Below are 27,964 nucleotides of genomic sequence, written 5' to 3'. Positions count from 1 at the left end.
GGTTTCAATCTGCTTGTTCCACTCGTTTATTCCAGCTGTTTTTAGAAGACAGTTGAAAATCGAAACTTTAAACAGGACACGAGATAAAACGTGATGGAACGGATTGTTGGAGCTCATGCAGGTGTGCTGTGATGTCTTAGTGACATACTGTTTAGTTCTGTAGGAGCTTACACAAGTGTGTATATCAGTCTGTACTGTATGTGTGTGTGTGTGTGTGTGTGTGTGTGTGTGTGTAATCTTACACTTTTATTGTTTTTTATATATTTGGTTGAAGAGGTGTGTGTATGCATAAGTGTGTGTTTTCTGTGTTGTGTGTTTGCTGTGGTGTCTTTGCTATTCCGTTTATTTCTTTAAAAACTGATGTGTGTGTGTGTGTGTGTGTGTGTGTAATGTGTGTTCTTGTCATGTTAAGAAATTGAGGAAAAGACTGTGGCTCCCCCACCTGTCAACGGGCGGAAAGGCAAGTGCACACTGTGTGTGTGTGTGTGTGTGTGTGTGTGTGTGTGTGTGTGTGTGTGTGTGCGATATAGACTAGCAAAAATCCATGTACAGAACTGTAGAAGATCATATAACAGCTTTAACTGCTCATGCTGTAACTTTGCTGTATTATTTCTGGAATATAGCAGAGACTTACAGTACGGTTATGTAATTTGTAGAACTGAACGGAGCTCAACAGTGATAGAGCTGGGGTTTGAACTCATGACCTTCAATCCGTAGTGCAGCATCTTAACTGCTGTCTCTCTCAAAATCCTGACCTTATTATACTGTGTGTCCAATAAATGAATAAATAAACAAATAAATAAAAAATGAAAACGCCTTCATCAGCGATAACGCCACAGTGTTAGTTCCTTGGAGCACTCCATCAGCACTAAAGTCGTGTGTTTCTTCCATGTTTCTGTGCCGTGACCTTAGAGGTGACATGGGAGGACCAGCAGAAGAAAGTAACTGGTATGAAGTGCATTAGGCCCTATAGCGTGAATAATAAGGGTCATTATTAGCCGGCTTTAGTGTGTGTAGTGCTGTGTTTCTGCTTTTTACTGAGACCGCCAGCTCTGTGGGACATACTCGCAGATCTAATCAAATCTAATCACGCACGCACACACACACACACACACACACACACACACACACAGAAATAACTGTGACGGATTTGTTATATTTTTATAGTTCTCTCTCTCTCTCTCTCTCTCTCTCTCTATCTCTTTATTTTTTCTGATTTTTTTTCTTGCTTATTTCTTTAATTCTTTCTTTAAATTCTTTAACTCTTTTTAAAGTGTCTTTTCTTTCTTTTGTTTAATTTTTTAATTTGTCTTTTAAAAATGCCTTTCTTTACTTCTTTCTTTTTCTTTCTTTTTATACTTTCTTTGTTTCTCTACACTTTATTTCTTTTTAAAAATCTTTCTCTTTTTTCTTACTTTTTTTATTCTTTCTTTTAAAAGTACTTTAATTCTTTAAAAAAAAAAAAAAAAAAAAAAATATATATATATATATATATATATATATATATATTAAAAATGTCTTTCTTTCATTCTCTGTTCTCCTTTTATGTTAAACTTTCTTTATATTTTCTTTGTGCTTTATTTTTTTTCTTTCTTTTTCTTTCTTTCTCTGTTCTCCTTTCATGTTAAACTTTTTTTCTTCCTTCCTTCCTTCCATCCATCCATCCATCCATCCATCTCTGTCTACTGCTTCTTTACATTCTTTCTCCCTCTCTATCTCCCTGCTTATCTGCTCTCTCACTCTGTCTCTCTGCCTTATCTTTTATCTCCCTGTCGATTTCTCTGTCTGGCTCTCACTCACTTCCTGTTCAAGTACACACACACACACACAGTAGTAGACCATGCAGAAACACAAACTCTCTGCTGAGCAGCGTTAGTGAACACCAGCAGTGTGTTTTATTGGTTATTAGATTTAGAAAGCTAGAATGATAGCTAGAATGTAGTGCTTATGGTTGAGGTTTGTGTGTGTGTGTGTGTGTGTGTGTGTGTGTGTGTGTGTGTTATGCTTATATTTTGCATTTTTCTCTGTCACAGTCACAGTAAGACATGTGCTGAGGATTGTTTACACACTACATCATGCTGTATTGACTTCTGGATCATTAGCTCTTATTATCTGCTTGTTCATGGACATGTGGCTCACATGTATCCTAGCATTAGCATTAATGATAGTGTTAGTGTTATTTAGCAAGCACATGCAGGATTTTTGTGGAAGAATATCTCGGAACACAAAGACAGTAGTGTCTAATTTAGCTTATTTAGCTTATTTTCCCGCTGTAAAGTGGTGACTTTTAGACGTGTAATCTGCAGTTTATTCTCTCCTGTAAGATCACAGCTGCTGAGTAAGATAGATGATGATTAGCACGATGAAATACCAGCACATGCCTTACTGTGATTAACACATGCATGACCTGTTTGTGGCTGTGTGTGTGTGTGTGTGTGTGTGTGTGTGTGTGTGTGTTTTAAATATGTGATCATTTTGCCTCCATTTTGCATCTCATCCACTCCATCGGCCTCACGCTGGGGTCAGTCGACACAGTCACAGAGAACGGAGATGCAGGTAAATGACCCGGGTTCACGACTCTGAAGCTCTTTTGGTTGACGGTTGACTACGGCTCGCTTGCTTTAGGAAATTTACCAGAACAGCGGTTGTTAGAAGAACTTACGTGTTGGTGTCGCAAAACATCTGGATAAAAGTGTGACTTTGGATGAAAGTGTGTACTCGTGTTTTTCTCCGTATCATTCAGATCTGTTTGTCTGTCTGCCTTTCAGCTTGTCTGTCAGTCTGTCTATCTTTCTGTCTGTTTGTCTGTCTGTTCTATGTGTCTGTTTGTCTGTCTGCCTTCTCTGTTTCTGTCTGGCTTTTTGCCTGTCTGGTTTTCTATCAGCCTTTATCTCTGTCTATCTTTCTGTCTGTTGGTCTTTCTGTCTGTCTGCATTCCTTTTTATGTGTCTTTGTTTGCTTTTCTGTCTGTCTTCCTTTCTGTTTGTTTATCTGCGTGTCTGTTTTTTTTGTCTTCTGTTCTGTCTGTCTGACTGTCTGTCTGTCTGGTTTTCTGTGTGTATGTCTGCTTTTCTGCCTGTCTATCTATTTACCTTAGCCTGTTTTAGTTCTGTGTTACATTTGCGTACATTTATATGATGACTTGTATACTGTATACAGTACATCTGTATTAAAAAAACAAATTGTGTAAAAATTGGCTGTGTACAAGGAAACTTTAACAGTAGGGACTTGTAGTGCCCAGATCGGAATGCAACACATCCCAAACAGGTCCGGTTAAAAAGGCCGTCTCGAGCGTGGTTCATGTGTACTCGGGTACGGTTCGCACGCAAACACACAGACATGGCCACAAATATCTGTCTGGTTTGTTGAGGAAATGTAATACTTCTTCAAATGTGTTATTAAATGCTTGGTTGAAATAATAGCAGGCATAATGCGAAGGTCAACTCTACACTATATACTGTAGCGCAGGAGCTGGAACCTGAGACTGTCGCGCTTCTGGTGCAGCTCTGACCTCAGACCTGGTTCTGCTCGACCGCGGTCTACATCATCTATCCCTGTGTCGCCTATCCATGAGCTTTAAATCTGTCGTGTTAGTAGGAGAACCCACAGATCCGAAGCAAAAATCCTAATAGTTCTATTCTGTAGTTACTGTATAGTCTAGAAAGTCACACATGATAAACATTTTAATGTCTCCCCCTCCAGGTTCCCTAAAGGATCCATCCAGGGTATGTACTGTACGCTTCACAATAATTGTGGTTTCTTTTCTTATTTGCCTAACTGCATGCAAAAGAAACGTAAGTCTGTTTTCCAAACAATATTTCTGAACAGGAATAGAAAAGAATGCATAGTGTACAGCATGATGACAGTGTCATGACATATTATGGTATTGTAAAACATGTAATCATTGCTACAGTATGATTTAAGGTGGAATGTACAGGATTCAGGTAATGATATGTAGGAAGGAGTCTCCAGTGTCAGTATCAGTCAGTTTTCAGGTTTTCAAGCATGATGTGAGATTTTTCGTTTATTTTATTTTTCTGGTTTTAAGACAATTGCTACACTAGTGCACATGCAGTCATGGGAAATAAATTAACAAGTGGATGGTGTGATGGAAATCAGTCACTCTGTCCTTAGCAATGATTATTTAATTGTAACTGCATGCCTCAAACCATTTTATTCCTTACATGTTGAATTTTTTACTGTTTCTGGTGTCCTGTACAGCGGAGAATGGACAGCCTGTCTATGAAGTCCTCCGACAGCGACGTTAGCGACGTATCCGCCATGTCCAGCGCGTCACGGCTTAGCAGCGCAAGCTACATGTCTGTCCAGTCTGAGAGAGCGCGGGCCGCTCGCAAAATTAGGTGGAGTGAATTTTATTTTATTTTTTTTACCTTTCATCCCTGATCTTTCATCTTTATCTGTTATTAATAAAAATCCCTATTATGGTTTATTCTGCATGCTCACAGTTTTCCATATATTCTGTCTTGCATGCTTCCATTTGGTCTGTGACTGTATGTTTCTGTGTACGTCACAATGTATAAATTATATATGTATTTGTGTTCTGTATATATATATATATATATATATATATATATATATATATATATATATATATATATGTGTGTGTGTGTGTGTATATTTGTGTGTGTTTTCCTGCATCACTGTGCATGTATGTGTTTGTGTGTGTGTTGTGTGTGTGTGTATAGTCGTGGTGAGGCTGTCCTGCAGAGTCAGTCTCAGGGGGAGGAGTGTCTGATGGAGGGAGAGGGAACTGTAGAGGGAGGAAAGAAAGAAGGGGAAGCAGAACAGGAAAATGGAGTAGCGGAGGAGGAGGAGCCTGACAGGTTAGAATCGTGTGCGTCTAGTCATTTATCTGAAAGTGCTAAAAGTTTTAGGGCCTTTATAATCTTGGGGTAATGTTGATTTTCTGAGTCAGGTTCAGCTTATACAAAAGCTTTCGGTTCTAACAGAAGGCTGCATTATGTGCGGCAATGTACTATTTACGCAAATAGATTACAATATTGTCCACCAGTGTAGTACATTGTAGTAGTCAGACAACTATCTATTCACTAGTTTAGACATCCTGATCAGGTGACGCTGCGTAAGTGGACCTGTTTGGGATGTGTTGCATCAGGTAACAGCTTCCCACACACAGCATGTGTATCTCATTCCACTTGTGCACAAAGTACTCATGTGCATATGTCTATACATTTTCTTAAAAATGTTACCCCGAAGTGCAAACCCATGTACAATGTTGTGGTCTTTAGAGCAACATTTAGTTCAACGTTCAACATTATCCCGACATTATGTAGTCATTTGATCAACGTGCTGTAATTCTGACTTTTTAAAAACAACTTGATACTAACAGTGTGCCTTGTATCAGTAATGCTGCCAATTCAATGTAGCTACAACGTTTTGACAACCAAATAAAAATCATACTTGGTTATTCTTAATAAATAAAAGCATGTAGACATATATTAGAGCACAAACAGGCGTAGTGAGGACGTAGAGTGTGGATAGTATGTTCCCCCTGTGCTTATGTTGAGTTTTTTCTTTTTTAAAACTCATGTTCTATAAGATCAAATCTAAATAAAATGTTTTTTTTTTTCTTTTTTCTTGGCAAACAGCTGACTTTTATTAATGTAGTGCAGTTTTGTTATATAAAGTGGCATGGTGGTGTAGTGGTTAGGACTGTTGATTCGCACCTCCAGGGCTGAGGGTTCGAGTCATGCCTCAGATTTGAGAGTTTGAGTACTCCGGTTTCTTCCCACAGTCCAAAGATAGGCCACCCCATACCAGATAAGCACTAGAGAGAACATATACACATTTCTTACTCACTCATATCTACCACTAGAGGAAGGTCAGTGTAGTGCAGTCAGTGTATTTGGAATGGAAAGCACCGTGTAACCTCTGATTATACTTGCTCTAGCTAGAATTTAATATTTTCTAAAATTCCTTCGGCTAGTTCTCTGAATATGAAACTTTTATTAGCTTTCAATTAGCTTTCCTTCTCCTCCCTATCTCCTACATCTTTGCATAAATACGTTTTTTTTTTTGCTTTTTTGTTGTTGATTTATTTTGTAAAGGTTTTTCTTAAAAATAATAAATGATGAATAACTATTGATTACATTTTGTAGCTTGCCTGAATTTGCTACTAAGAATGATTTTAATTTCATCAGACAAGAAAATTATTCTGAAAAAAAATCAATTGTATTTAAGATCATAAAACAAGAGTTAGCCAAGCTATGCTGTGTGATATCTGATGAAATAAAATGATTCTAAGCACGCCTCTCCTCTTCAGCACTGACCCTTCACCTCTGACCTTGTCCTGATCCTGTAGCTGAACCCTGTCCTTTCCTTTTTCTTTCTCTCTCTCTGTCCTGTCCTCCCTCTATTCTTTATCCTTTTATTCCTCCCCCATTGTTCGTACTCCTGCGTTGCTGACAGTGGGTTTACATCCAAAATGAAAAACAGGGCTCAGACAGCGACTCCCGGCTCCAACATTACCAAGAGCTCCAGCGTAGGAGGAGAAATGTGCTCCCTTGGCAGGACTGACGATGATGAGGATGACAAAAAGAGGCGCTCGAGTTTTGGGGCAAAAATGGCCGCTATGGTGGGTCTGGGGAAGAAGAGCCAGAGCACGTCGCAGCTGGGTCCAGAAGGTAAAGTCAAACATTTTTTTCCTCTTTTTGCTTTTTGTTCGGAGAGGTTTGAAGTGAAAGTTCTGAAGTTCAGAGAGGTCACGGGTTGAAGTTCTTATGTTCTGAGAAGTCTTGAGTCATAAGTCTGACATTCTAAGATGTTTTGATTTGGAAGTTCCAAGGTTTTAAGCGGTTTTAAGTGGTAGCTAGAAAGGTTTGAGTTGTTTTATGTGGTATGCAAGTTTTAAAGCAGGGGTCGGCAATTAAGTTTGGCCTCGGGCCAGATTTTTTCCAAGCCATTACATGGCGGGCCACAACCAAAACATTGGCTAATTTATTGAATTAATAGGGGAGGATGAATGGTAGGCGCTCGTAAAATGACAGAACCGAGATCCGAGATAAACTGACACATCTAAGATGAGATCATTGTGCTAATTACGATCCGGCTAGGTTGGTTCTTCGAGCACACCTGTTGTTGATGATTAGTATGGCTGGATTGAGTTGTCTACTCACTGATCACAAGCCCTGCGATTGGTTGACGAAATGGAAAAAGAGCGGCTCTATTTTTTTTTGTAACACGTGTTATGCGCAGAAATGCCCCCCTGCCATGGATTGCCCCCCCACATAATATTAAATATTATATTAGAACATAAATTTAGAGGTTAATGCTTTACAAATTACATGAGACAATAAAATAAAATAAGCAATATGAAAAAAAATATGTTGTATATGAAAAAATAGAAATATTAATATTTTTGAAATACATGTATACTTTTATATTGTTTGTTATAAAATTAGTTTCGTTTATATAATTTATCATTATAAAATATTTATTTTTATTATATATAATTATTTATTTGCATATTCATGACAAACCCCTGAAAAATAAATGTGCAAGATGCAAGGATATATGCAAGATCCTTTTCTTTTCCCACGTGAGTCAGTCCATGTCAGTCGTGCTCTTTAACCAATCAGATGTGACCTCGCCATTTTAACCAATCATAACCCACCAGGAGCGCAGGCTAAATCCTGTTTACATGAAATAAACCTGCTTCCGAGCAGGTTCAAGCTTACGGATATGTTGCTATGACAGCAAATGCGAGAAGCGCATCGAAGAACGAAACAATCCAAGATCAGGACAAATTCACAACAATCAAATCCAGCTAACTGAGTTAGAGACAGACGAAGAACGGACCCCTGGGTGCTCGCAAAGCACAACAAGACGTCATGTGTTTTTGCATGTTGAGCGTTCGCTCTGCACCTCGCTGATGCGCTTATTCACCCTCGTATCCAGATATAACAAATAAGAATTTAGATCGATTGAAATATTTCTGTTCTGAAAAATTAGGTTTCCAAACAAAGAGCTTTTTTGAGACTGTCAGTCCGATAAAAAAAAAAAAATCATTTATTTATTTTCATTCTCTAGTTTAAACTATCTTACGGGCCAGATGTTTTTGCTTGCGGGCCACATGTGGCCCGGGGGCCGCTAATTGCCGACCTATGGTTTAAAGTGATAATTCTGAAGTTCTGAGAGGTTTGAGTGGTAGTTCCAAAGACCTAAAAGATTTTGAATTGCAGTTCTATTGTTCTTAGAGGGTATTTGAGAGTGGTATTTTAGATGTTCTGAGAGGTTTAGAGCGAAGTTTCTGAAGTTCAGAGAGGTTTTGAATGGTACAGTAGTTCTAATCTTCTGAGAGGTTTGAGTGGTAGTACGGATGTTCTGAGTGGTTTAGAGTGGTAATTCTGAGAGGTTTGAGTGGTACAGTAGTTCTGAGAATTTTGAGTGATGGTTCTGAAGTTCAGAGAGGTTTTAAATGGTACACTAGTTTTTTTGAGGTTTGAGTGTTAGATTTGATGTTCTGAGTGGTTTTGAATGGTAGTTCTAATGTTCTTAGAGGTTTGAGTTTGAGTTCCGAAGTTCTGAGAGGTTTATAGTGGTAGTTCTGAGAGGTTTGAGTGTTACTTCTAAAGTTCGAGAGGTTTTGAATGGAAATTCTAATGTTCTTAGAGGATTGAACGGTAGTTCTAATGATCTGAGAGGTTTTGAGTGGAAGTTCTAATGTTCTGAAATGATTTGAGTGGAAGTTCTAATGTTCTGAGAGGTCTTAAAGGTAAATTAGAGGTATTATTGCTTGAGTTGTTTTAAATAATCAATTTTAAAGAGAATGGACGATACAATTTAACAAGACAAAGAAACTAATTATAGTGACAAAAAAAAGGACAGAACCAAACTATAAACCACGAAACGGCAACACTGACCCTACAGGAGGGACAGTAACCATGGGCACTCACCTGTTCTGAAAGCATGCACTCTTCTTCCTCTTAATGATAACACATGCACAAGGTAATGGTTTTTAGAAATTATTATTTTTCAGGAATATTCATCTGACATCACCTTCATTTTCTTCCCTTTGTGATCTCCTGCATGTTTTTTGCTCTCTGCTGGTTTTCAAGAAAAAAGATCTCCCTCAATGTCAGTGTCCCGCTCAGATAAATGAGAGATAAATAGAGAAATAAAAAGGCCTTACTGAGAAATTGTTACGAAACATCTAGCTTAAAGCTTCTTGTTCATTTAAACTGAGACATCCCGCTGATGCCTGCTGAGGGGAAATAGGGGTATTTAAAAAGGCACTAACAGGATGGTGTGAGGCTAATCCCAGAAACTCACGTATTGATGCCATTGAGCGTGGTTCTCTAATAATTATAGCAATTTATAACACCTGTGCTGGGTTAATGATCTGTTTTTTTGGGGGGCTGTTTTTTGGTACTGGTAAGTAAGCTCGGGGTTCACTGGCTGTGGTGTGTGTATGTGTTTGTGTCGTATGTGAAACACTGAAACGTCCAGCCATGTATTTGTGAAGAAACCAGAATGTAGGTCTAGAGCTTTGTGCATGTGTGTGTGTTGTTTCTGTTGGTTTAGGATTAAATAAAGTAAATAAAGTTTAGAATGTAATAAGAAGCGAAGAACCTAGAGCAACATCGGTCAGCACTCGCTCTTTTAATGATACAGTATCTTTATGAGTTTTCATGTTCTCCCTGTGCTTGGTGGGTTTCCTCTGGGTACTCTGGTTTCCTCCCACAGTTTTAAGAATGATTACATTAAAGCAAATTAGCTTAATTTAGCTTAAACTTTTTAACTATTTCTACAAACTCTTTTCCTGTCAACAACGAGTACTAATGCTAGTAAATAAATATTAATGTGCAGCTCACAAAAGGATTTGGTACAGTATGCTGTGCATCAGGGGGGCAAGGTCTTAAACCTGGCCAAACCTAATACATTTAGCATGGATGTTGGCTAGAACAATGAGCAAACTGTTTTGTGATATTCATGTGTGAATATAAGATTCTTCAAATATTTGCAAAATCCAGAGGCTACACAGCCCATCCCGAGGCATCTGGAGATTGTGCCAGCTTCAGTAGACAAAGGCCAACCCTGCAAGGATCCTGAGGCATCCAGAGAAGGACTAGCTCCAGCGGAATGGATGTTATATATTTTTTACCCATTATCACCCAAATGAGGAGGATGGGTTCCCTGTTGAGTCTGGTTCCTCTTAAGGTTTCTTCGTATTGCCATCTCAGGGAGTTTTTCCTTGCCACTGTCGCCGTCACCCTTGGCTTGCTCATCAGGGACAATCTCATTATTATCTAAACACATTTTTCTTACACATACACACTTCCATACATTTTCTTTTCAAATTTTCTTTTCATTTTTGTAAAGCCGCTTTGAGACAATGACCATTGTTAAAAGTGCTATATAAGTAAAATTGAATTGAATTGAATTCCAGAGAAAAGTGGAACAAGGTTAAAAGTATTTTGGTGTTGCCAGTAACCCAACCTGACCTGCAAACCTGACGTCGCTCTCGTTTATTTCATAGAGTGTATAAAAAGAACCGGAAAACCCTTGGTGACATTACCCAAAGAGTACCCAAAGAGCGTTTTTAAGTTCAGCTGTGAGAGCTCTGCTGTTGCCATCTTGGCCACAGCTGACGCCGCCTAAAAAAATCCAAACCTACATGGCCCTGTGTGAAAAAGTAATTGCCCCCTGAACCTTATAACTGGTTGGGCCACCCTTAGCAGCAATAACTGCAATCAAGCGTTTGCGATAACTTGCAACGAGTCTTTTACAGCGCTCTGGAGGAATTTTGGCCCACTCATCTTTGCAGAATTGTTGTAATTTAGCTTTATTTGAGGGTTTTCTAGCATGAACCGCCTTTTTAAGGTCATGCCACAACATCTTAATAGGATTCAGGTCAGGACTTTGACTGGGCCACTCCAAAGTCTTCATTTTGTTTTTCTTCAGCCATTCAGAGGTGGATTTGCTGGTGTGTTTTGGGTCATTGTCCTGCTGCAGCACCCAAGATCACTTCAGCTTGAGTTGACGAACAGATAGCCGGACATTCTCCTTCAGGATTTTTTGGTAGACAGTAGAATTTATGGTTCCATCTATCACAGCAAGCCTTCCAGGTCCTGAAGCAGCAAAACAACCCCAGACCATCACACTACCACCACCATATTTTACTGTTGGTATGATGTTCTTTTTCTGAAATGCTGTGTTACTTTTACGCCAGATGTAAAGGGACACGCACCTTCCAAAAAGTTCAACTTTTGTTTCGTCGGTCCTCAAGGTATTTTTCCAAAAGTCTTGGCAATCATTGAGATGTTTTTTAGCAAAATTGAGACAAGCCTTAATGTTCTTTTTGCTTAAAAGTGGTTTGCGCCTTGGAAATCTGCCATGCAGGCCGTTTTTGCCCAGTTTCTTTCTTATGGTGGAGTCGTGAATACTGACCTTAATTGAGGCAAGTGAGGCCTGCAGTTCTTTAGATGTTGTCCTGGGGTCTTTTGTGGCCTCTCGGATGAGTTGTCTCTGCGCTCTTGGGGTAATTTTAGTCGGCCGGCCACTCCTGGGAAGGTTCACCACTGTTCCATGTTTTTGCCATTTGTGGATAATGGCTCTCACTGTGGTTCGCTGGAGTCCCAAAGCTTTAGAAATGGCTTTATAACCTTTACCAGACTGATAGATCTCAATTACTTTAGTTCTCATTTGTTCCTGAATTTCTTTGGATTTTGGCATGATGTCTAGCTTTTGAGGTGCTTTTGGTCTACTTCTCTGTGTCAGGTAGCTCCTATTTAAGTGATTTCTTGATTGAAACAGGTGTGGCAGTAATCAGGCCTGGGGGTGACTACAGAAATTGAACTCAGGTGTGCTAAACCACAGCTAAGTTATTTTTTAACAAGGGGGGCAATCACTTTTTTACACAGGGCCATGTAGATTTGGAGTTTTTTTTCTCCCTTAATAACATAAACCTTTTAAAAACTGCATTTTGTGTTCAATTCTGTTATCTTTGACTAATATTTAACAGTTTTTGATGAGCAGAAACATTTAAGTGTGACAAACATGCAAAAGAATAAGAAATCAGGAAGGGGGCAAAAAGTTTTTCACAACACTGTATCTATCTATCTATCTATCTATCTATCTATCTATGTATTTATCTATCTATCTATCTATCTATCTATCTATCTATCTATCTATCTATCTATCTATCTATCTATCTGTCTATCTATCTATCTGTCTATCTATATATATCGATCCAGGTGTAAGAGAAAAAGTTGGGTCCATTCTATTTTACTCAACATACACACACTGTTGCACAGCAGCCAGACTGAGGAAGACCAAATAAGTTTATACAAAGGATACAATGATGTTTTATCTACCTCTTTCCAGTAACTAAACAAAAAGCCTTCAGATTAACCCTGCCCTTATCTAAACACAAGTTTTGTCCTCTGGTACAATATATGGATGAGTCAGGCTTTAAATAGCTCTATAAAGCGTGTAAGAGATAAACACATATCCAGTTTGGTTTGAGAGGATCTCAGTGTTGACGTAATTAAGTCATGGGTTTAAAGCCAGTAAAACTACTTTGTTTGAATGTCCCCAAAGTCCCCATACATAGGGCATATTAAGACATTTTTAGCGAAATGTTTTTGTGCTTAGTTTAGAGATATTATATAAACCACACAATGCCTTTTTTTTGTTTAGTAATTTTCTACATTCTATAACAATACTAGATTTTTTTTTTATTATGAAATACCATATGACATTATGTAATTAAGTAACATCAACAACATTTTCTTCTGTTTTCAAGACACCAAGGTCAGCTGTTCTGGAATAGTTCTTGCAAGAACAGTATTGTGTTAAGTGCATTTGCAAAATCTATTAAGTGCCATGTTGTAACTCATGAAGACCTTACCAGGAAAGCAAGCAGAGGAGAAGTTGATTTAGGTTACCAGCCTCAGAAATCACCAATTAACAACCAGCACCTCAGATTAGAGCCATTATAAAGGATTTCTAGAGCAAACGTAGCAGATACTGTACATCTTAATATCAACTGTTCAAAGGAGATTATTATATACAGTATACTCCTACAGTATATATATTTATATACAGTATACAGTATAGTCCTCTGACTTTCAACTGTTTTTACTTTCAGTAAACTTAATGTGTAAATATTTGTATGAACACTAAAAGAGTCAACACAATAAGACATAAACTAGAAATGTTTCACAATGTGTCCCTAAATGAAGGGAGGCTCAAAATGAAAAGTACCAGTCAGTATCTGGTGTGGCCACCAGCTGCTTGAAATACTGCAGTGCATCTCCTCCTCATGGACTGCCTATTGCGGACAGTCTGAGCACTGATGGAGGCATTGTGTGTTCCTGTACCTGTTACGCAGGTGTGATATTCGGATGTACCGATCCTGTGCAGGTGTTGTTACACGTGGTCTTCCACTGCGAGGATGATCAGCTGTCCTTCCTGTCTCCCTGTAGCGCTGTCTTAGACGTCTCACAATGCGGACATGGCGATTTATCGCCCCAGCCACATCAGCAGTCCTCATGCCTCCCTGCAGCATGCCTAATGCACGTTCACGCAGATGAGCAGGGACCCTGGGCATCTTTCTTTGGGTGTTTTTCACAGTCGGTAGACAAGTCTCTTTAGTGTCCTGCGTTTTTAGAACTGTGACCTTAAATGCCTACTTTCTGTAAGCTGTTAAGGTCTTAACGACCATTCCACAGGTGCATGTTAATTAATTGATTATGGTTAATTGAACATGCATGGAAAACATTGTTTAAACCCTTTACAATGAAGATCTGTAAAGTTATTTGGATTTTTACAACATTATTGTTAAAATACACAGTCCTGAAAAAAGGGACGTTTTTTTTTTTGCTGAGTATATTTTGGATAAACGCCTTTTACAGTGTAGAAAAAAATTAAAAATCAGGAAAGACCATGAAATGTATCCTTTATGAAGTTGTTGACAAACAGCAACAGATCAAAGAAAGGGTTTAACCGTCTTAGTCTCAGTTAAATAAATCCTTTGATTATTATTATTTTGCACTTTGTGGTGCATTTACAGTGTCTATTGGTCCTTTTTTTAGTACAGTAACTGCCTTGTCAGGATTTAGCTGGTTTAAATTAGGCTACTAGTGTGTTTATATTTTGGGAAATATAACTACACTTGTTAGAAAATCATATTTCCAGGACCAAATAAAAATAATAATAATAATGAGCTGAAGTGAAGAACTGTCAGAATAAATGTGCATGTAGATATTAGATCTTCTGTAAAAAAAAAAAAAGAAAGAAAAGAAAAAAGGCATATTGTGTATGTGTACTTTTTTTTTATTTTTCCTCTTCGCTTCTGATTGGCTAATTAATTTGATCTCCTCCTACTTTCCTTTCTGTAGTATACAAAAGAACTGATACACACACACACACACACTTAATACTCCCAGACATTCTCAGCTCTACGATAGGTTGTCAACAGTGTTGTAAGTGTGTTAGTGGTGTATCAGGATGGGCAGGCTGGGGCAGGACAGCGTGCAGCATTCACAGAGAAATATTAGTCTCTCGACTTCATTCGAGGCTCTTGCAGTGTATTTCACCTGCCTGAGCTTGTTTAATGGGAACAACACAGGTAGGAAAGTGTTTACTGTCTGTCACCACGACCTGTTTATTAAATGCATGCGCAATATATCTATAACTCCTGCTGCTAATAGTGCTGCATGATTTATCACATAAACAAACTGGGTCACAATACAGACCTGTGCAATTATTTAATTGCAAAGGCTGAAATTTATTACAGGTTATATAGAAAAATCCAGAAATTTATGTACAGTGTGTAAACATATTTCTTTATTTTTAATCATTTCGATTTAATAAATATTCGTGAACATCCTCTCTATGAGATCCTTTGTTGAATTATTTGCTGTTAGCCTTGATAATTGTTTCAATAGAAAACAGTACATTTAATGGTCACAAATCGCAGTTTAAATCACAATCGCAAAATGTCTCAAAATAATAGCTATGTGATTTTTTAAAACATTAAATCGTATTTAATCATGCATTAAATACTTAAATAATAAACCTTTTAGTAGCTTACTGAAACCTTAGTATCTCAAAGTACTGTAGAACTAAGTAGTGCAAAATTAAAATGCAACAAGTAGGAATGAGAATATGTAAGGAGCTAACAACTACAAACACTTAATAAGAAATATTATAAGGAATAATAAAATACTGTGATATAACGTGACATGTGAGAATTATTTTAAAAAGCCCTGCTTATTTTAGTGTCTCACTTCCAAAGTGTGGAGGTGGGAGTATAGATCAGGCTACATACACACAAAAAGGGAAAAAAAAAATATATATATATATAATTATATAATAATTTATATTATAATTTTTTTTTCTTCATTGAAGTAAATAGTTGTTTACACATAAGAGCTGAAAAGTAAAGTTGCATGAAGAATTAACACTACAAACAAGTCTAAATTTTTGAAAACCAATTTTGTAATTTTTAACTCTTTGTTTTGTTTTAGTTGATGATGTACTTATATTAATATATATATATATTAAATTCTTGATTAGAATTTGTGGAATAATGATGATGATGATGATCTTCTTCTTCTTCTTTGTCTTTCGGCTGTTCCCTTTCAGGGGATGATATACTCACACAAACAGTCTGCAGCAGTGCCCTCTGCTGGCTAAAACTAGTTTAATTTGCTTTTTACTTTACTTTGATTTCATTAAACAAACTTTTCCAAACATTTAAATGTTTCATCATTTAATCTAGGTAGGGCTAGTGTTAACACAAATATCAATCGACAGCTGACACCTGGCAAGTTTTTTTTTTGGCCTTTTCTCTTACTGATGGTTGAGGATGCACTAATTAAGACTAAGAATATTTTTATATTTATTTAAAAAATGTTTTGAAACTACCATGACCCACCACCAGAGATACACTACCACACCCTGGAAGGAAATACTGAACAATGTCTCTCTCTCTTTCTCTCTCTTTCTTTATGTCTCTCACACACAGAGGATGGAAAGAAGAAGAAGCCTGTGCGTTTGGCCATTCAGAGGAGTGTAGAGACGGGTCTGGCCGTCGAGATGAAGAGCAGGATGACACGGCAGCCAAGCAGAGAGACAGCTGAGGAAGGCGACAAACCCAAACAGGGAAAGTACGCAAAAAATCATTTCCTTACACAGCTGTTAGGGAGAAACTGTACATTTTGAATACAGGATGAATGGAGAAGGTGTACTTACATCACTTTATCATATTCATCATTATTGATCATCTTTAGTTTAAAACCAACTAGTTTTATTTAAAGTACTGTACGTCATTAATATATCTTAACACAGAATGTGTATTAATGGACTGTCTTAAAGTATACACACTCCCTCCTTACACTTACTGCACTATTACACTAACAGTGGTTTGTCCCTCCGATTTCTCCGCAGTCTGATTTTCCCCGGCGTAAAAATTTCAACAGACAGCCAGTTCACAGAGTTCTTAGATGGTCTCGGCCCGGCCCAACTCGCTGGGAGACAGACACTGGCCACGCCCCCAATGGGTAAGTAATGGCTTTCTGCTTGTGTGTTTATTCAATGTTATATATTATATACATTACATATATATAACATATATAACATTGAAATTCTGAACAAACTTTGAAAAACATTTTGCTCCTACCACTCAGGTCTCCCAATGTGTGAATAGTGAATAATTTTAGAGGAGCGCTAACATTTTACCACCTCAAATGCAAACATACAGTACCCCATCCCATTCATCTAGGAACCTCTGTATTTCAACTATGGTGACCGCTGTATTTATTCCCATCTTTGCACAACCGTGGTGGACCTCAGAATGGTCAAAATTCACACACTATGGGCAATTTTGGAACGCCAGTTAGCCTAAACTTCATGTCTTTGCACTGTTGGAGGAAACTGGAGAACCCGGAGGAAACCCATTGAGCACGGGGAGGACATGCAAACTCCACGTACAGTACAAAGACACTGAGGCGGGAATCAATCCCTGGATCAGGAGGTGCAAGAGGATAGAGCTGACCACTACACCAACATGCTGCCAAAAAAAAAACTTATATAAATTAATAAATAATTTAAATAGGGCTGAAACGATTCCTCAAGTAATTCGATTACAAAAAATTATCGAGGCAAAATCTTCCGCCTCGAAGCTTCTTTGAATTAATTCGTTATGTTTTTGCGCAAGTATTTGTTTGGCGCCAGTAAACACAGACGAAGAAAAAGCACTTACGGTACGTCACCCACAAAGCGGAAGAAGACGCAAACAGTTAGCTGTGTATTGATTTGAGGGAGTGTTCTGTTGCGGGATGCAAAATGAAAGGAAGAGATAAAATTATCAGTAAGCCAAAGAAGAGAACTTTTAGTTCTTTGTGTTTTTGTATAATTATTTATTTTAATGTGTGCCTTGTTTTTTTGATACTTAAAGTCATTTGAAATACCTTTTTTAGTTTTTGCATCTGAGAAAAGGCTTTATAATAAGAATGTATGACACTGTAATACACTTAATTCATCTCAGTCAACTTTAAGCTATTCCTTGTATTGTAAATAATGACAATGTTTTTTTTTTTCATAGAATGCTGTATGCATTTAACAAAATAAAAGTTGATTTTTCTAAAAAGAAAATCAATTAATCTTTGTTTCTCTTATAAATTTTACATTGCTTTTAAATTAATCAAAAGTTCATTTTATCTGATTACTTGATTAATCGATTCAATTTTTGGAGTCAGTGTGGTGATATTTGTATTACATACTGTATATACACACAAAAAAATTGCAATAAATAACTGAATCGATTTACTCCCCATCCCTAATAAACTCTTGGTAAGACTAAAAACACCAAACTGGCATAATAGCTGGCTCTTAGCTAATTTAACTTCTTGCTTATTTTTTTGGTAAGTTTGGCGTGGACATAAACAACTTGTTTTAAATCTGTAATTAAAGCAATATATATTATAGTTCTATTGGCGTACTTTTATAAAGCCTGGTGTTTGAAAAACAACGTGCAAAAGTTTATATATTTTGAGGGTGGAGGGTTCGATCTGTGTGTGGAGTTTGCATGTACTTGCATGTTCCAGGTACTCCGGTTTCCTCCCAAAGTCCAAAGTCATGCAGTTTAGGCTAATTGGCATATTTAAATTGCCTATAGTGTGTATGTGTGTGTGCCCTGTGATGGACTGGCACCTTGTCCAGGGTGCACACTGCCTCGTGCCCTAAGTCTCCTGGGATAGGCTCCAGATCTCAGCGACCCTGTATACAGATAAAATTAGTATTTGTGATGTTTTTTCCCCATTCAGGCGATATTCAGATCGGCATGGTGCACAGGAAAGAACGTCTCGATGTCGAGGTGATTCGTGCTCGAGGTCTGGTCGGCAAACCGGGTAACAAACAGACACCAGGTGCCAATGCAGCTTTTATCCTATGATTTGTCATCATCAATTTGCCTCATTTTGCACTGGATTTATACAGTAAGTGTATTCACATCATCGTTTCTAATATTTCATTTTTGTAGCCCCCTACGTCAAAGTCTATTTACTGGACAACGGGAAGTGTATAAACAAGAAGAAGACACGTCTGGCGAGGAAAACGCTGGACCCTCTGTATCAGCAGCAGCTGCAGTTTGAGGAGAGTCCAGAGGGAAAGGTGTTACAGGTAAACAAGTGTCACACACAGCATGTGTCACAAAAAAGAGAAGGTGGATGGTTGTGGTTTATTATCACTATATCAGTGATTTTATATTAATATGAAAGATTTAAAGAAAGCTGATATGCTAGAATATGCTTTTGGCTGGTAGTTTTTCATAAAACTTGATGTAGTTCATTAGAAATATATTGTGAAGACACACCCCACATTTGGTAAAGGTGGACCACTGACTGTGATAACCATGTGTGTACTTTTTTTTTTTTTTTTTACTTATTTTTCAATTTGCTCAAAACTGATGGCTTCTTCTTCCTTAAAAAAAGGCTTTAAATGTTACAAAGCCAGTTTGGCAAGTTTAGTCTGTTCAGCTAAAACGTACCAATGAATTACAGTGGTGTGAAAAACTATTTGCCCCTTCCTGATTTCTTATTCTTTTGCATGTTTGTCACACTTAAATGTTTCTGATCATCAAACACATTTAACTATTAGTCAAAGATAACACAAGTAAACACAAAATGCAGTTTTTTAAATGATGGTTTTTATTATTTAGGGAGAAAAAAAATCCAAACTTACATGGCCCTGTGTGAAAAAGTAATTGCCCCCTGAACCTAATAACTGGTTGAGCCACCCTTAGCAGCAATAACTGCAATCAAGTGTTTGCGATAACTTGCAATGACGAACAGATGGCCGGACATTCTCCTTCAGGATTTTTTGGTAGACAGTAGAATTCATGGTTCCATCTATCACAGCAAGCCTTCCAGGTCCTGAAGCAGCAAAACAACCCCAGACCATCACACTACCACCCCCATATTTTACTGTTGGTATGGTGTTCTTTTTCTGAAATGCTGTGTTACTTTTACGCCAGATGTACCGGGACACGCACCTTCCAAAAAGTTCAACTTTTGTCTCGTCGGTCCACAAAGTACTTTTCCAAAAGTCTTGGCAATCATTGAGATGTTTTTTTAGCAAAATTGAGATGAGCCTTGATGTTCTTTTTGCTTAAGTGGTTTGCGCCTTGGAAATCTGCCATGCAGGCCGTTTTTGCCCAGTGTCTTTCTTTTGGTGGAGTCATGAACACTGACCTTAATTGAGGCAAGTGAGGCCTGCAGTTCTTTAGTTGTTGTCCTGGGGTCTTTTGTGGCCTCTCGGATGAGTTGTCTCTGCGCTCTTGGGGTAATTTTGGTCGGCTGGCCACTCCTGGGAAGGTTCACCACTGTTCCATGTTTTTGCCATTTGTGGATGATGGCTCTCACTGTGGTTCGCTGGAGTCCCAAGGCTTTGGAAATGGCTTTATAACCTTTACCAGCCTGATAGATCTCGATTACTTTTGTTCTCATTTTTTTCTGAATTTCTTTGGATCTTGGCATAATGTCTAGCTTTTGAGGTGCTTTTGGTCTACTTCTCTGTGTCAGGTAGCTCCTATTTAAGTGATTTTTTGATTGAAACAGGTGTGGCAGTAATCAGGCCTGGGGGTGACTACAGAAATTGAACTTTTAACTGTGATAAACCACAGTTAAGTTATTTTTTAACAAGGGGGGGCAATTACTTTTTCACACAGGGCCATGTAGATTTGGAGTTTTTTTTCTCCCTTAATAACATAATCTTCATTTAAAAACTGCATTTTGTGTTCAATTATGTTATCTTTGACTAATAGTTAACGGTTTTTGATGAGCAGAAACATTTAAGTGTGACAAACATGCAAAAGAATAAGAAATCAGGAAGGGGGCAAATAGTTTTTCACACCACTGTATTACTTTGTTACCAATAGTCTTTGCCTAACATTAGCTTTGTTTTGGCTGTAGAATGATTTACGATGACGTTTTATGATTAATACAGTATATCACTTTCAGGAAGTGAAATCTCCCAAAAGATTTTACATTAAAATGTGTATAGCTGAGTGTAGTTTCTTTACTGTTGTATTTCTGATTCTAATTTGTGTCCTATTTGCACAGGATCAGTATTACCTGGGGACCTCGTGTGATTTGTAATACTTGCGGAGGTTGTCTGTGATCTTAATCCTGTGCGAATCGGCCATGTTTGTAATTTGGAAAGTAAAAATTTCTCCACAAATAATTACCATATTTCGCCAAACATTTCGCTCCTGTGATAATAGATATTAGTCCTGTGTGATTCATCATGTCTGTGATTTGGCCAGGATTTGGTGGAGTTTCCTGTGCGCCTTTTTATCCATCTTCCTGCAAATAGTGGAGGCTGCATTAAAGAAAAAATCATAAATAGGTCTTTATTTGTATGAAAATGCACTATACATAATTTCTAAATCACATGAGGTTCCCAGATAATCCTAATCCCGTGCAAATAGTACTTTAATCCCATCTCCAATGCCGTCTAAGGAGAAACGCATCCTCCTTGTAAAATCAACCAAACCATGTGGAAATACCTACAAGTACAGTATGTCTATATATCAGTGGGATCCTGATAATCTTCTGTTGCATCAATCAAAGCACAGTAAAGACATCATTTTACTCAGCAGTTATCTGATCATTTCTTAGCACTCTGAGTCACACTGTGCATAGTGTTCATACTGTACATCTTTGTGTTAAAGTTAAACCGCGTACTGTATTTTTCAGATCATCGTGTGGGGAGATTACGGCCGCATGGACCACAAGTCGTTCATGGGCGCCGCTCAGATCCTGTTGGACGATTTAGAGCTCACCAACATGGTGATCGGCTGGTACAAACTCTTTCCCCCCACCTCATTGGTGGATCCCACGTTAGCTCCATTAAGCAGTAAAGCTCATGGAGGAGCGACGGAAAAATCAAATGTCCGCTCATAATGGCGCCGAGATGTCCTGCATGCTTCACGCTGCGTCCCGTGGGAAAGCCGAAGGCCAGAACGCACCGTCGTCTTCCTGCTGCCAAAAGAGAAATACGAGGAAATGGGGAGACGCAGGAACGGAGCGTTTGGGTTCGAGACAGACTGATAGCTCAGAGGTCCGAAGCTTGACTCGTTGTGGGAAAGAACAAGACAAATAACACATAACACAATGTCGAGCTTCATCTTTTTCGGGATGGAAAGACACCAACCTTTGGCTGATTTGTTTCCTTTTCCAGTGGACAACAGTGACTTATCCAGAGCTTACAGTAAGATGTCTGAAGAAGAACAAGAAAGACGACACCTGCAAAAAGCCATGGGGACCAACCAAGGGTGGTCTGAGAAAACGAGGATCCTTATCCAAACCTTCTCAACAAGCGTGTGCTGAGGTGTCTGACAGGCATGCTGAAGTCAAATGAAGCTCAGTTACAGTAGGATAACGTACCCAGAAAAAGAAACAAAAGCCCTTTTTTGAAGGAAAGACGACAAACAAAACTGGTCTGTTTCATTTCAGTGTTGATTTATTAAAAAAATAAATAAAAATTGCACAAAAAGCCATGTGGACCAACTGTAATAGTATAATAGGAAGAATAAGATTCATTAAAATTGACAAATCCAAGGACATAAAGCCAATTTCAATTGATTTAAAGAGAATGATGGTGGCAGTGACATTTATTTGGATGTTTTGTTTTATATGCAAAAAGACCTCAGTTTTCTCCACCCAGAGTTTGGGAAAAAAAAAAAAAAACATGACACACACAAAAAAGCCATGAGCAGGCAAACAAGAGGAGGGGAAAAGGGCAAAGAAAGTGAGAATGACATCTCCAAAGCCCTACTGCACTTCCTCACTCAAACCTGATTAAAAGAATGATTAACTATTTGATCAACAATTTTGATAAACGACAAGATTGGAAAAAAAACCTTAAAGGAGAACTCTCTCGAGCTCTGGTTGAATCAGTTTTCAGAGATGTACTGTATTAAAGTCATGAGAAGTTGCTTTGTTTTTTCTTAGTTTTATTTATTATTATTTTTGCATGGATGCAAATGATAAAAAAAATTATTTTGTTCAAGGCTGCTACTAAAAAAAAAAAGAAAAAAGAAGAAGATAAAAACAAGAGCCCGGTCGGCCATTTTTAATGGTTTTTATTTAAGTCAATTAAGAGAAAAAAAAATCTCCAGTGCATGCTTTACAGTAAGAGTGACTGCGATGAAGATTAAGATGTGATTGTCGTTGTACTTCTGTATTTGTTGCAGATCAGCAAGCAGTGTGGCCTGGAAAAAATAAAACCCATTTCCCAACAGAAAACGATATATACCATATTTTCCAGACTACATGACGTGGTGTTTTTACCTTGTAGTTGCTACAGTATGTGCTATCATTTGTGCATTAGGCTGTCTGCTGTTTTTCTGTTTCAGAAACTGAAATCACACATTTTACCAACTTTTGGCCAAATCCAAACATTTATGCTGAACTTGTTAGTTTTTTTTTTTTTGTTTGTTTTTTCTTCTCCAGGCAGATTTTAGTAGAATAAAACTTATCATCTGGAAAATATGGTAAAAGCCCCTTAAAAATACTTTTCAATCCAATGACCTTTCTCTTCTTTCTCTCCAACTTTAGAGGCTGCCATGTTGATTTGTTTCCACTGGGAGGCACTGTGGTTTAGTAAACTTTATAGTTTTTGACTCAGACTTTTATTTCTTGCCTCATTTCTCAAGATCAGGCATGCCAAAAGTATTAGGACTCCCTCAAACATTTGAGCATGTTATATATAAAAAAAATGATTATAAAATGATCAGTGTAAGAGTTATTAATTAGTGCATGTGAATCTGAAGCTCAGCTCTCAGATGCTCCACCTTATCAAGCTTTTTTGTTTTGTTTAGCATTTTCTTCTGTGCTTAATTTTTTTCTTTAATAACCAGGTGGCTCCCAGGGAAACAAACAAAAAACACACTTTTGCAAGGGAGACCTGGCCAAGTTGTTCAAATGAATGTTAAAGTAATTTTATATTTAACAGACGTTGACTAGTAAGGTTGCGAGAATATTTTATTTTATTATTGTAATAAAAAAAAAGAAAAAATATTACCACATTAGATGGTGCAGTATGTCACAGACTTGTTTATGGAAACTGGAAAGTTGCCACATTTTTTTTTCTTGTTTTAAGAAAAACAAAAAAATAAATAATTTAAAAACACGAAGTGAGAATTATTCTTTGCTTATTATTACTTTAATCAGGTTTTTTCCTCCTCCCTGGATCTAAAGATTTACTAGTGTGCTTCGAAATATTGTCCTGTTGCATGACCAAACTTCACGCAAGCTTTAACTGTCAGACAGATTATATTTTCTCTAAAATACCCTGGAATACAGGGGGGTTCATGGTCGACTGAATGACTGCAAGCTGCCTGGGTCCTGTGGCTGCAAAACAAGCCCAAATCATCACCACTCCACTGCCGTGCTTGACACTGGGTATGGGATGTTTCTGCTGAAACGATGCAGTTTTGCGAACCTTACTTCCACGTTTCTCTTTAGACATAATTATGGGATTTGCATAAAAATAAACAGGAGCGAGTGTGACAAAATTACCAGAACATACTTATACATGATTATGCAGATATGACTAACATATATACAGTAACAAAATTGGTACAGCATATAATATGTGCCTAAGACTAAAATAAAATAATGATAGCAGTCCAACCTCAGTAACCAGATCAGTGATTGTTTTTGGGCGAAATTATATTTCTTCATAGTAAATATTTTACTTGTAGGTGTAGTGGAGTAATAGAAAACCAACAGACCCAACAGTCATGGATGCACCTGATTCTATGTAATTTAATCATTAATTAAATGGGGCGTGTTCAAAATAATTACAGTGTGGAGTTCAATTAGAGGTAAATTATTCTGTGAAAAACAGGTGTCAAGCAAGTTCCCCTTTTTTAAGGATAAATGCAGAAAACGTTGTCCTGTGCATTTCTCTCCAAAAATCAGAGTAAGACGGGTCGTTTAAGACATTGTTCAAAACAACAGCGTACTTTGATTCAAAAGTTGATTAAAGATGGAAAGAAACATACAAAGAAGTGCAGAAAATGATAGGCTGCTCTGCTAAAATGATCTCAAATACTTTAAAATTAAGATCAAAACCAGAAAGATGTGGAAGAAAACGGAAAACTACCATTTGAATGGATCGAAGAATAATAAAATTGGCAAAGACTCAGCTAATGATCAGTTCCAGCATGGTCAAAGAACACCTAAAGTTACCTGTGAGTGCTGTTACTATTAGAAGACGGTTATGTGAAGCCAAGCTAGCAGCAAGAAGTCCCATTGTTAAAAAAAAATACACGTGCTGAAGAGGTTACAGTTCGCCAAAAAAGAGAAATGGTGCAATATTTTGTGGACTGATAAGGGCAAGATTGTCCTTTTTGGGTCTAGAGGCCGCAGACAGTTTGTCAGGCGACTCACAAACACTGAATTCAAGCCACAGTACGTTGTGAAGACAGTGAAGCATGAAGGCACAAGCATCATGATACGGGGATGCTTCTTGTACTATGGTGTTGGGCCTTTTTATCACATTTCAGGGATCTTGGAACAATTTGAGATCAGAATACTTAAAGAGGTCATGTTGCCTTATGCTGAAGAGGAAATGTTCTTGAAATGGGTGTTTCAACAAGACAACGACCCCAAACACACCAGTAAGCGAGCAGCATCTTGGTTCACAAGATTGACGTTATGGAGTGTCCAGCCCAAACCCCAGACCCTAATCCAATAAAAAAGTAGTGGCCTGACAATAAAAATGCTGTTTCTGAGGCAAAACCAAGAAATGCAGAGGAACTGTGGCGTGTAGTACAATTGTCACAGATGTGAAGCAGTTCTCAGAAAGCATGGTTATACAACTGATTATTAGTTCAGAGATGCACAAGAACGATTAAACTTTTGTTTAAATGGTAAATTCATTATTTTGTAAAGATGAATGATGACACTGCTATTTTTTTGAACAGACTAATATTTGTTTTTCTTCACTTTTTGTAAACTAATAATCCATTTAGCACATTTTTCTTCATGTTGTGATTCAGAATAATAATTATAATAATAATACATTTTATTTATAATGTGCTTTATATTTGAAGCGAATTTCAAAGTGCTACAAATTAATTCAACCCAAAAGCTAATAACAAAATACATTTTAAGACCAGATTTAAAAGCATCAACAGTCAGTGGCGTCCTCAGATACTCAGGGAGAGCATTCCACAGTCTAGGTGCAGCTGAACAAAAAGCTCGATCTCATAGTATGAAGTTTGGTCTTAGGAGGTCTCAAAAGATGTACTGATGCAGAGCGAAGGTTGCGTGTGGACGTATGTGAGGTAATAAGTTCTTTGAGGTAGGGAGGGGCATCCCCATAAATACACTGGTGGGTAAGAAGGGCAACCTTGTAATCAATTCTGAATGAAACAGGAAGCCAGTGAAGAGATTTAAGAATGGGCGTAATATGGTCGTATTTATGCCCTTTCATCAGGATCCTAGCAGCACTCTTCTGAATATACTGCAGCTTTTGAAGGATTTTTCCAGTAGTCCCAATGAGAAGTGCATTGCAGAAGTCCAGCCTGGAGAAGACAAACGCATAGACTAACTTTTCTGCATCTGCAAAAGTGAGTGCTGGACGCAGTTCAGAAATATTTCTGAAGTGGAAATTAGACATCTTACACAGATGTTTGATGTGAGCCTCATACGTCAAATGAGAGTCCATTTTAATCCCATGGTTAATAACAGTTGTTGACAATGGTATGTCCTGACCAGAAAAGGTAATACTGGTAATATTAGATGTCCTAACCTGGTGAGGGGTGCCTACTAAAATAACTGTTCAGCTGCAGGACGGTTTGCTTCATCCATGACTTTATCTCCTCCAAACAGATGGTCAAAGTGGATGATGGCAGAGTAGACAAGGGGGTTGAATTTATCTTGAGGTAGAGCTATGTATCGTCAGCATAGCAATGAAATAGAATACCGTGCGGGCTGATGATACAACCCAGGGGAAGCAAATACAAAATAAACAAAATGGGACAGAGTACAGAGCCCTGACGAACACCACAGGTGACATTGTGTGTAGCGGATTTAGCCTCTCCCAGGGCAACATGCTCCGTTCTTTCAGTAAGATACTGTAAGATGAGAACCAGTTGTAAACAGAGTCAGAGAGTCCAACAGTGTGATGTAATCTGTGAAGAAGAATGTTTTGATCAACAGTATCAAAGGCCGAAGACAAGTCCAACAGAATAAAAATTGATGGAAAACCAGCATCAGCTGACATCAGCAGGTCATTCGTGACTCTAACCAGAGCTGTTTCCATGCTGTGGCAGGGGCGGAAACCAGACTGGAATTTCTTAAACAAATTATTTTGTTTTAGATGAGAATGAAGCTGTGAAGCAATTACTTTTTCCAGCACTTTTGAAAGAAATGGGATGTAAGAAATGGGCCTGTAGTTTGCAAGTACTTCTGGATCAAAGGTGGATTTAAAAAAAAAAGTGGTCTAATGACAGCAGATTTCAATGTAGCGGGAATGTATCCAGTCTGGAGAGAGTGATTTATTATCCTGGTAATCAGGGAACTTAAAGCACAAAGGTTGGATTTAACCAAAACTGTAAGAAAAGGGTCCAAAGCACAATTTGATGGTTTTATCTTTCTAAACAATGACCTCAACCTCTTGCTGCGTAAAATCAGAGAAACAGCTGAAAGGTTGCAGATTCCCTTGCTGTGGGTCATCCATCAGGACAGATAGTGCAGAGGAACTTGATAGGGATGAGCGGATGGTGTTTTAAGTGAAATTAAAATTGTGGTTTCAATAGGTGATTAATAGAAGAGAAAAGTTGCTTCTGGTATTGTTGGCAGAAGTGGTACAAAGGGATGTAAGAAAATCATGCATCTCAGAGATAAACACTGAGTTTGGTTTAGGGGGTCGATAAATAAGCAGCATCGTCATGGGAAAAGGGGTTTTACACTTAAATGCAAGGCATTTAAATGAAGACAGTGTAGGCACAGTGAGGGGAGACAGATCCAGTTGCTGTCGGTATACATTAATACAGCTAAGCCACCACCATGTCCAGTACTGCGGGCTTTCTCCAGGTAGCTATAACCGGGGGCAAGCTTCATTTAGTGCTAAAAACACCTCTGGCTGATGGCATGTTTCCATTATGCACATAAAATCCAAGCCTTTGTCCATAATATGATCTTGTATGAGAATAGAACGTGCAGGGTGTCCAATGCATTTGTGTGACTTAAATTAAAATTTATTATATGCATATGGAGCGTTACTCACTTTTTTCAACACACTGCTATTATTTTAAACACAACTATATATATTTAGCAAGACCTACTGTACACTGTAAAACCTCCAACTAGCCCAATGTTAAATTAATTAATAATGTATTGTTGGCCCAATTTCTTACAATGGTATTTGTTGAGACAACAGGTAAATATTGTGTCCTTGAAAA

General features: G+C 37.9%; 1 protein-coding gene across 10 annotated transcripts in view; it reads left to right on the top strand.

Annotated features, from left to right (window-relative positions):
• The window catches only part of rims2b (regulating synaptic membrane exocytosis 2b), a 77,080-nt gene extending 53,460 nt beyond the window's left edge, over positions 1-23,620 (top strand). For 7 of the 10 annotated variants that reach the window (XM_053491916.1, XM_053491915.1, XM_053491912.1 and 4 more), the window contains 9 exons: positions 3,703-3,725; positions 4,222-4,361; positions 4,707-4,844; positions 6,448-6,662; positions 16,013-16,154; positions 16,435-16,547; positions 18,312-18,413; positions 18,527-18,666; positions 21,243-23,620. In XM_053491916.1, coding sequence (XP_053347891.1) covers positions 3,703-3,725; positions 4,222-4,361; positions 4,707-4,844; positions 6,448-6,662; positions 16,013-16,154; positions 16,435-16,547; positions 18,312-18,413; positions 18,527-18,666; positions 21,243-21,449 — 1,220 coding nt within the window. In that variant the 3' untranslated portion in view covers positions 21,450-23,620. The remainder of the gene's footprint in view (positions 1-3,702; positions 3,726-4,221; positions 4,362-4,706; positions 4,845-6,447; positions 6,663-16,012; positions 16,155-16,434; positions 16,548-18,311; positions 18,414-18,526; positions 18,667-21,242) is intronic. The other 3 variants (XM_053491913.1, XM_053491918.1, XM_053491917.1) reach the window with 3 other exon arrangements.
• The last annotated feature ends 4,344 nt before the right edge of the window (positions 23,621-27,964 follow it).

This window comes from Clarias gariepinus, chromosome 3 (assembly GCF_024256425.1).
Source record: "Clarias gariepinus isolate MV-2021 ecotype Netherlands chromosome 3, CGAR_prim_01v2, whole genome shotgun sequence".
Lineage (NCBI taxonomy): Eukaryota > Metazoa > Chordata > Actinopteri > Siluriformes > Clariidae > Clarias > Clarias gariepinus.
Note: the sequence above shows the minus strand (reverse complement) of the source record. Positions and strands in the feature narration are given on the sequence as shown.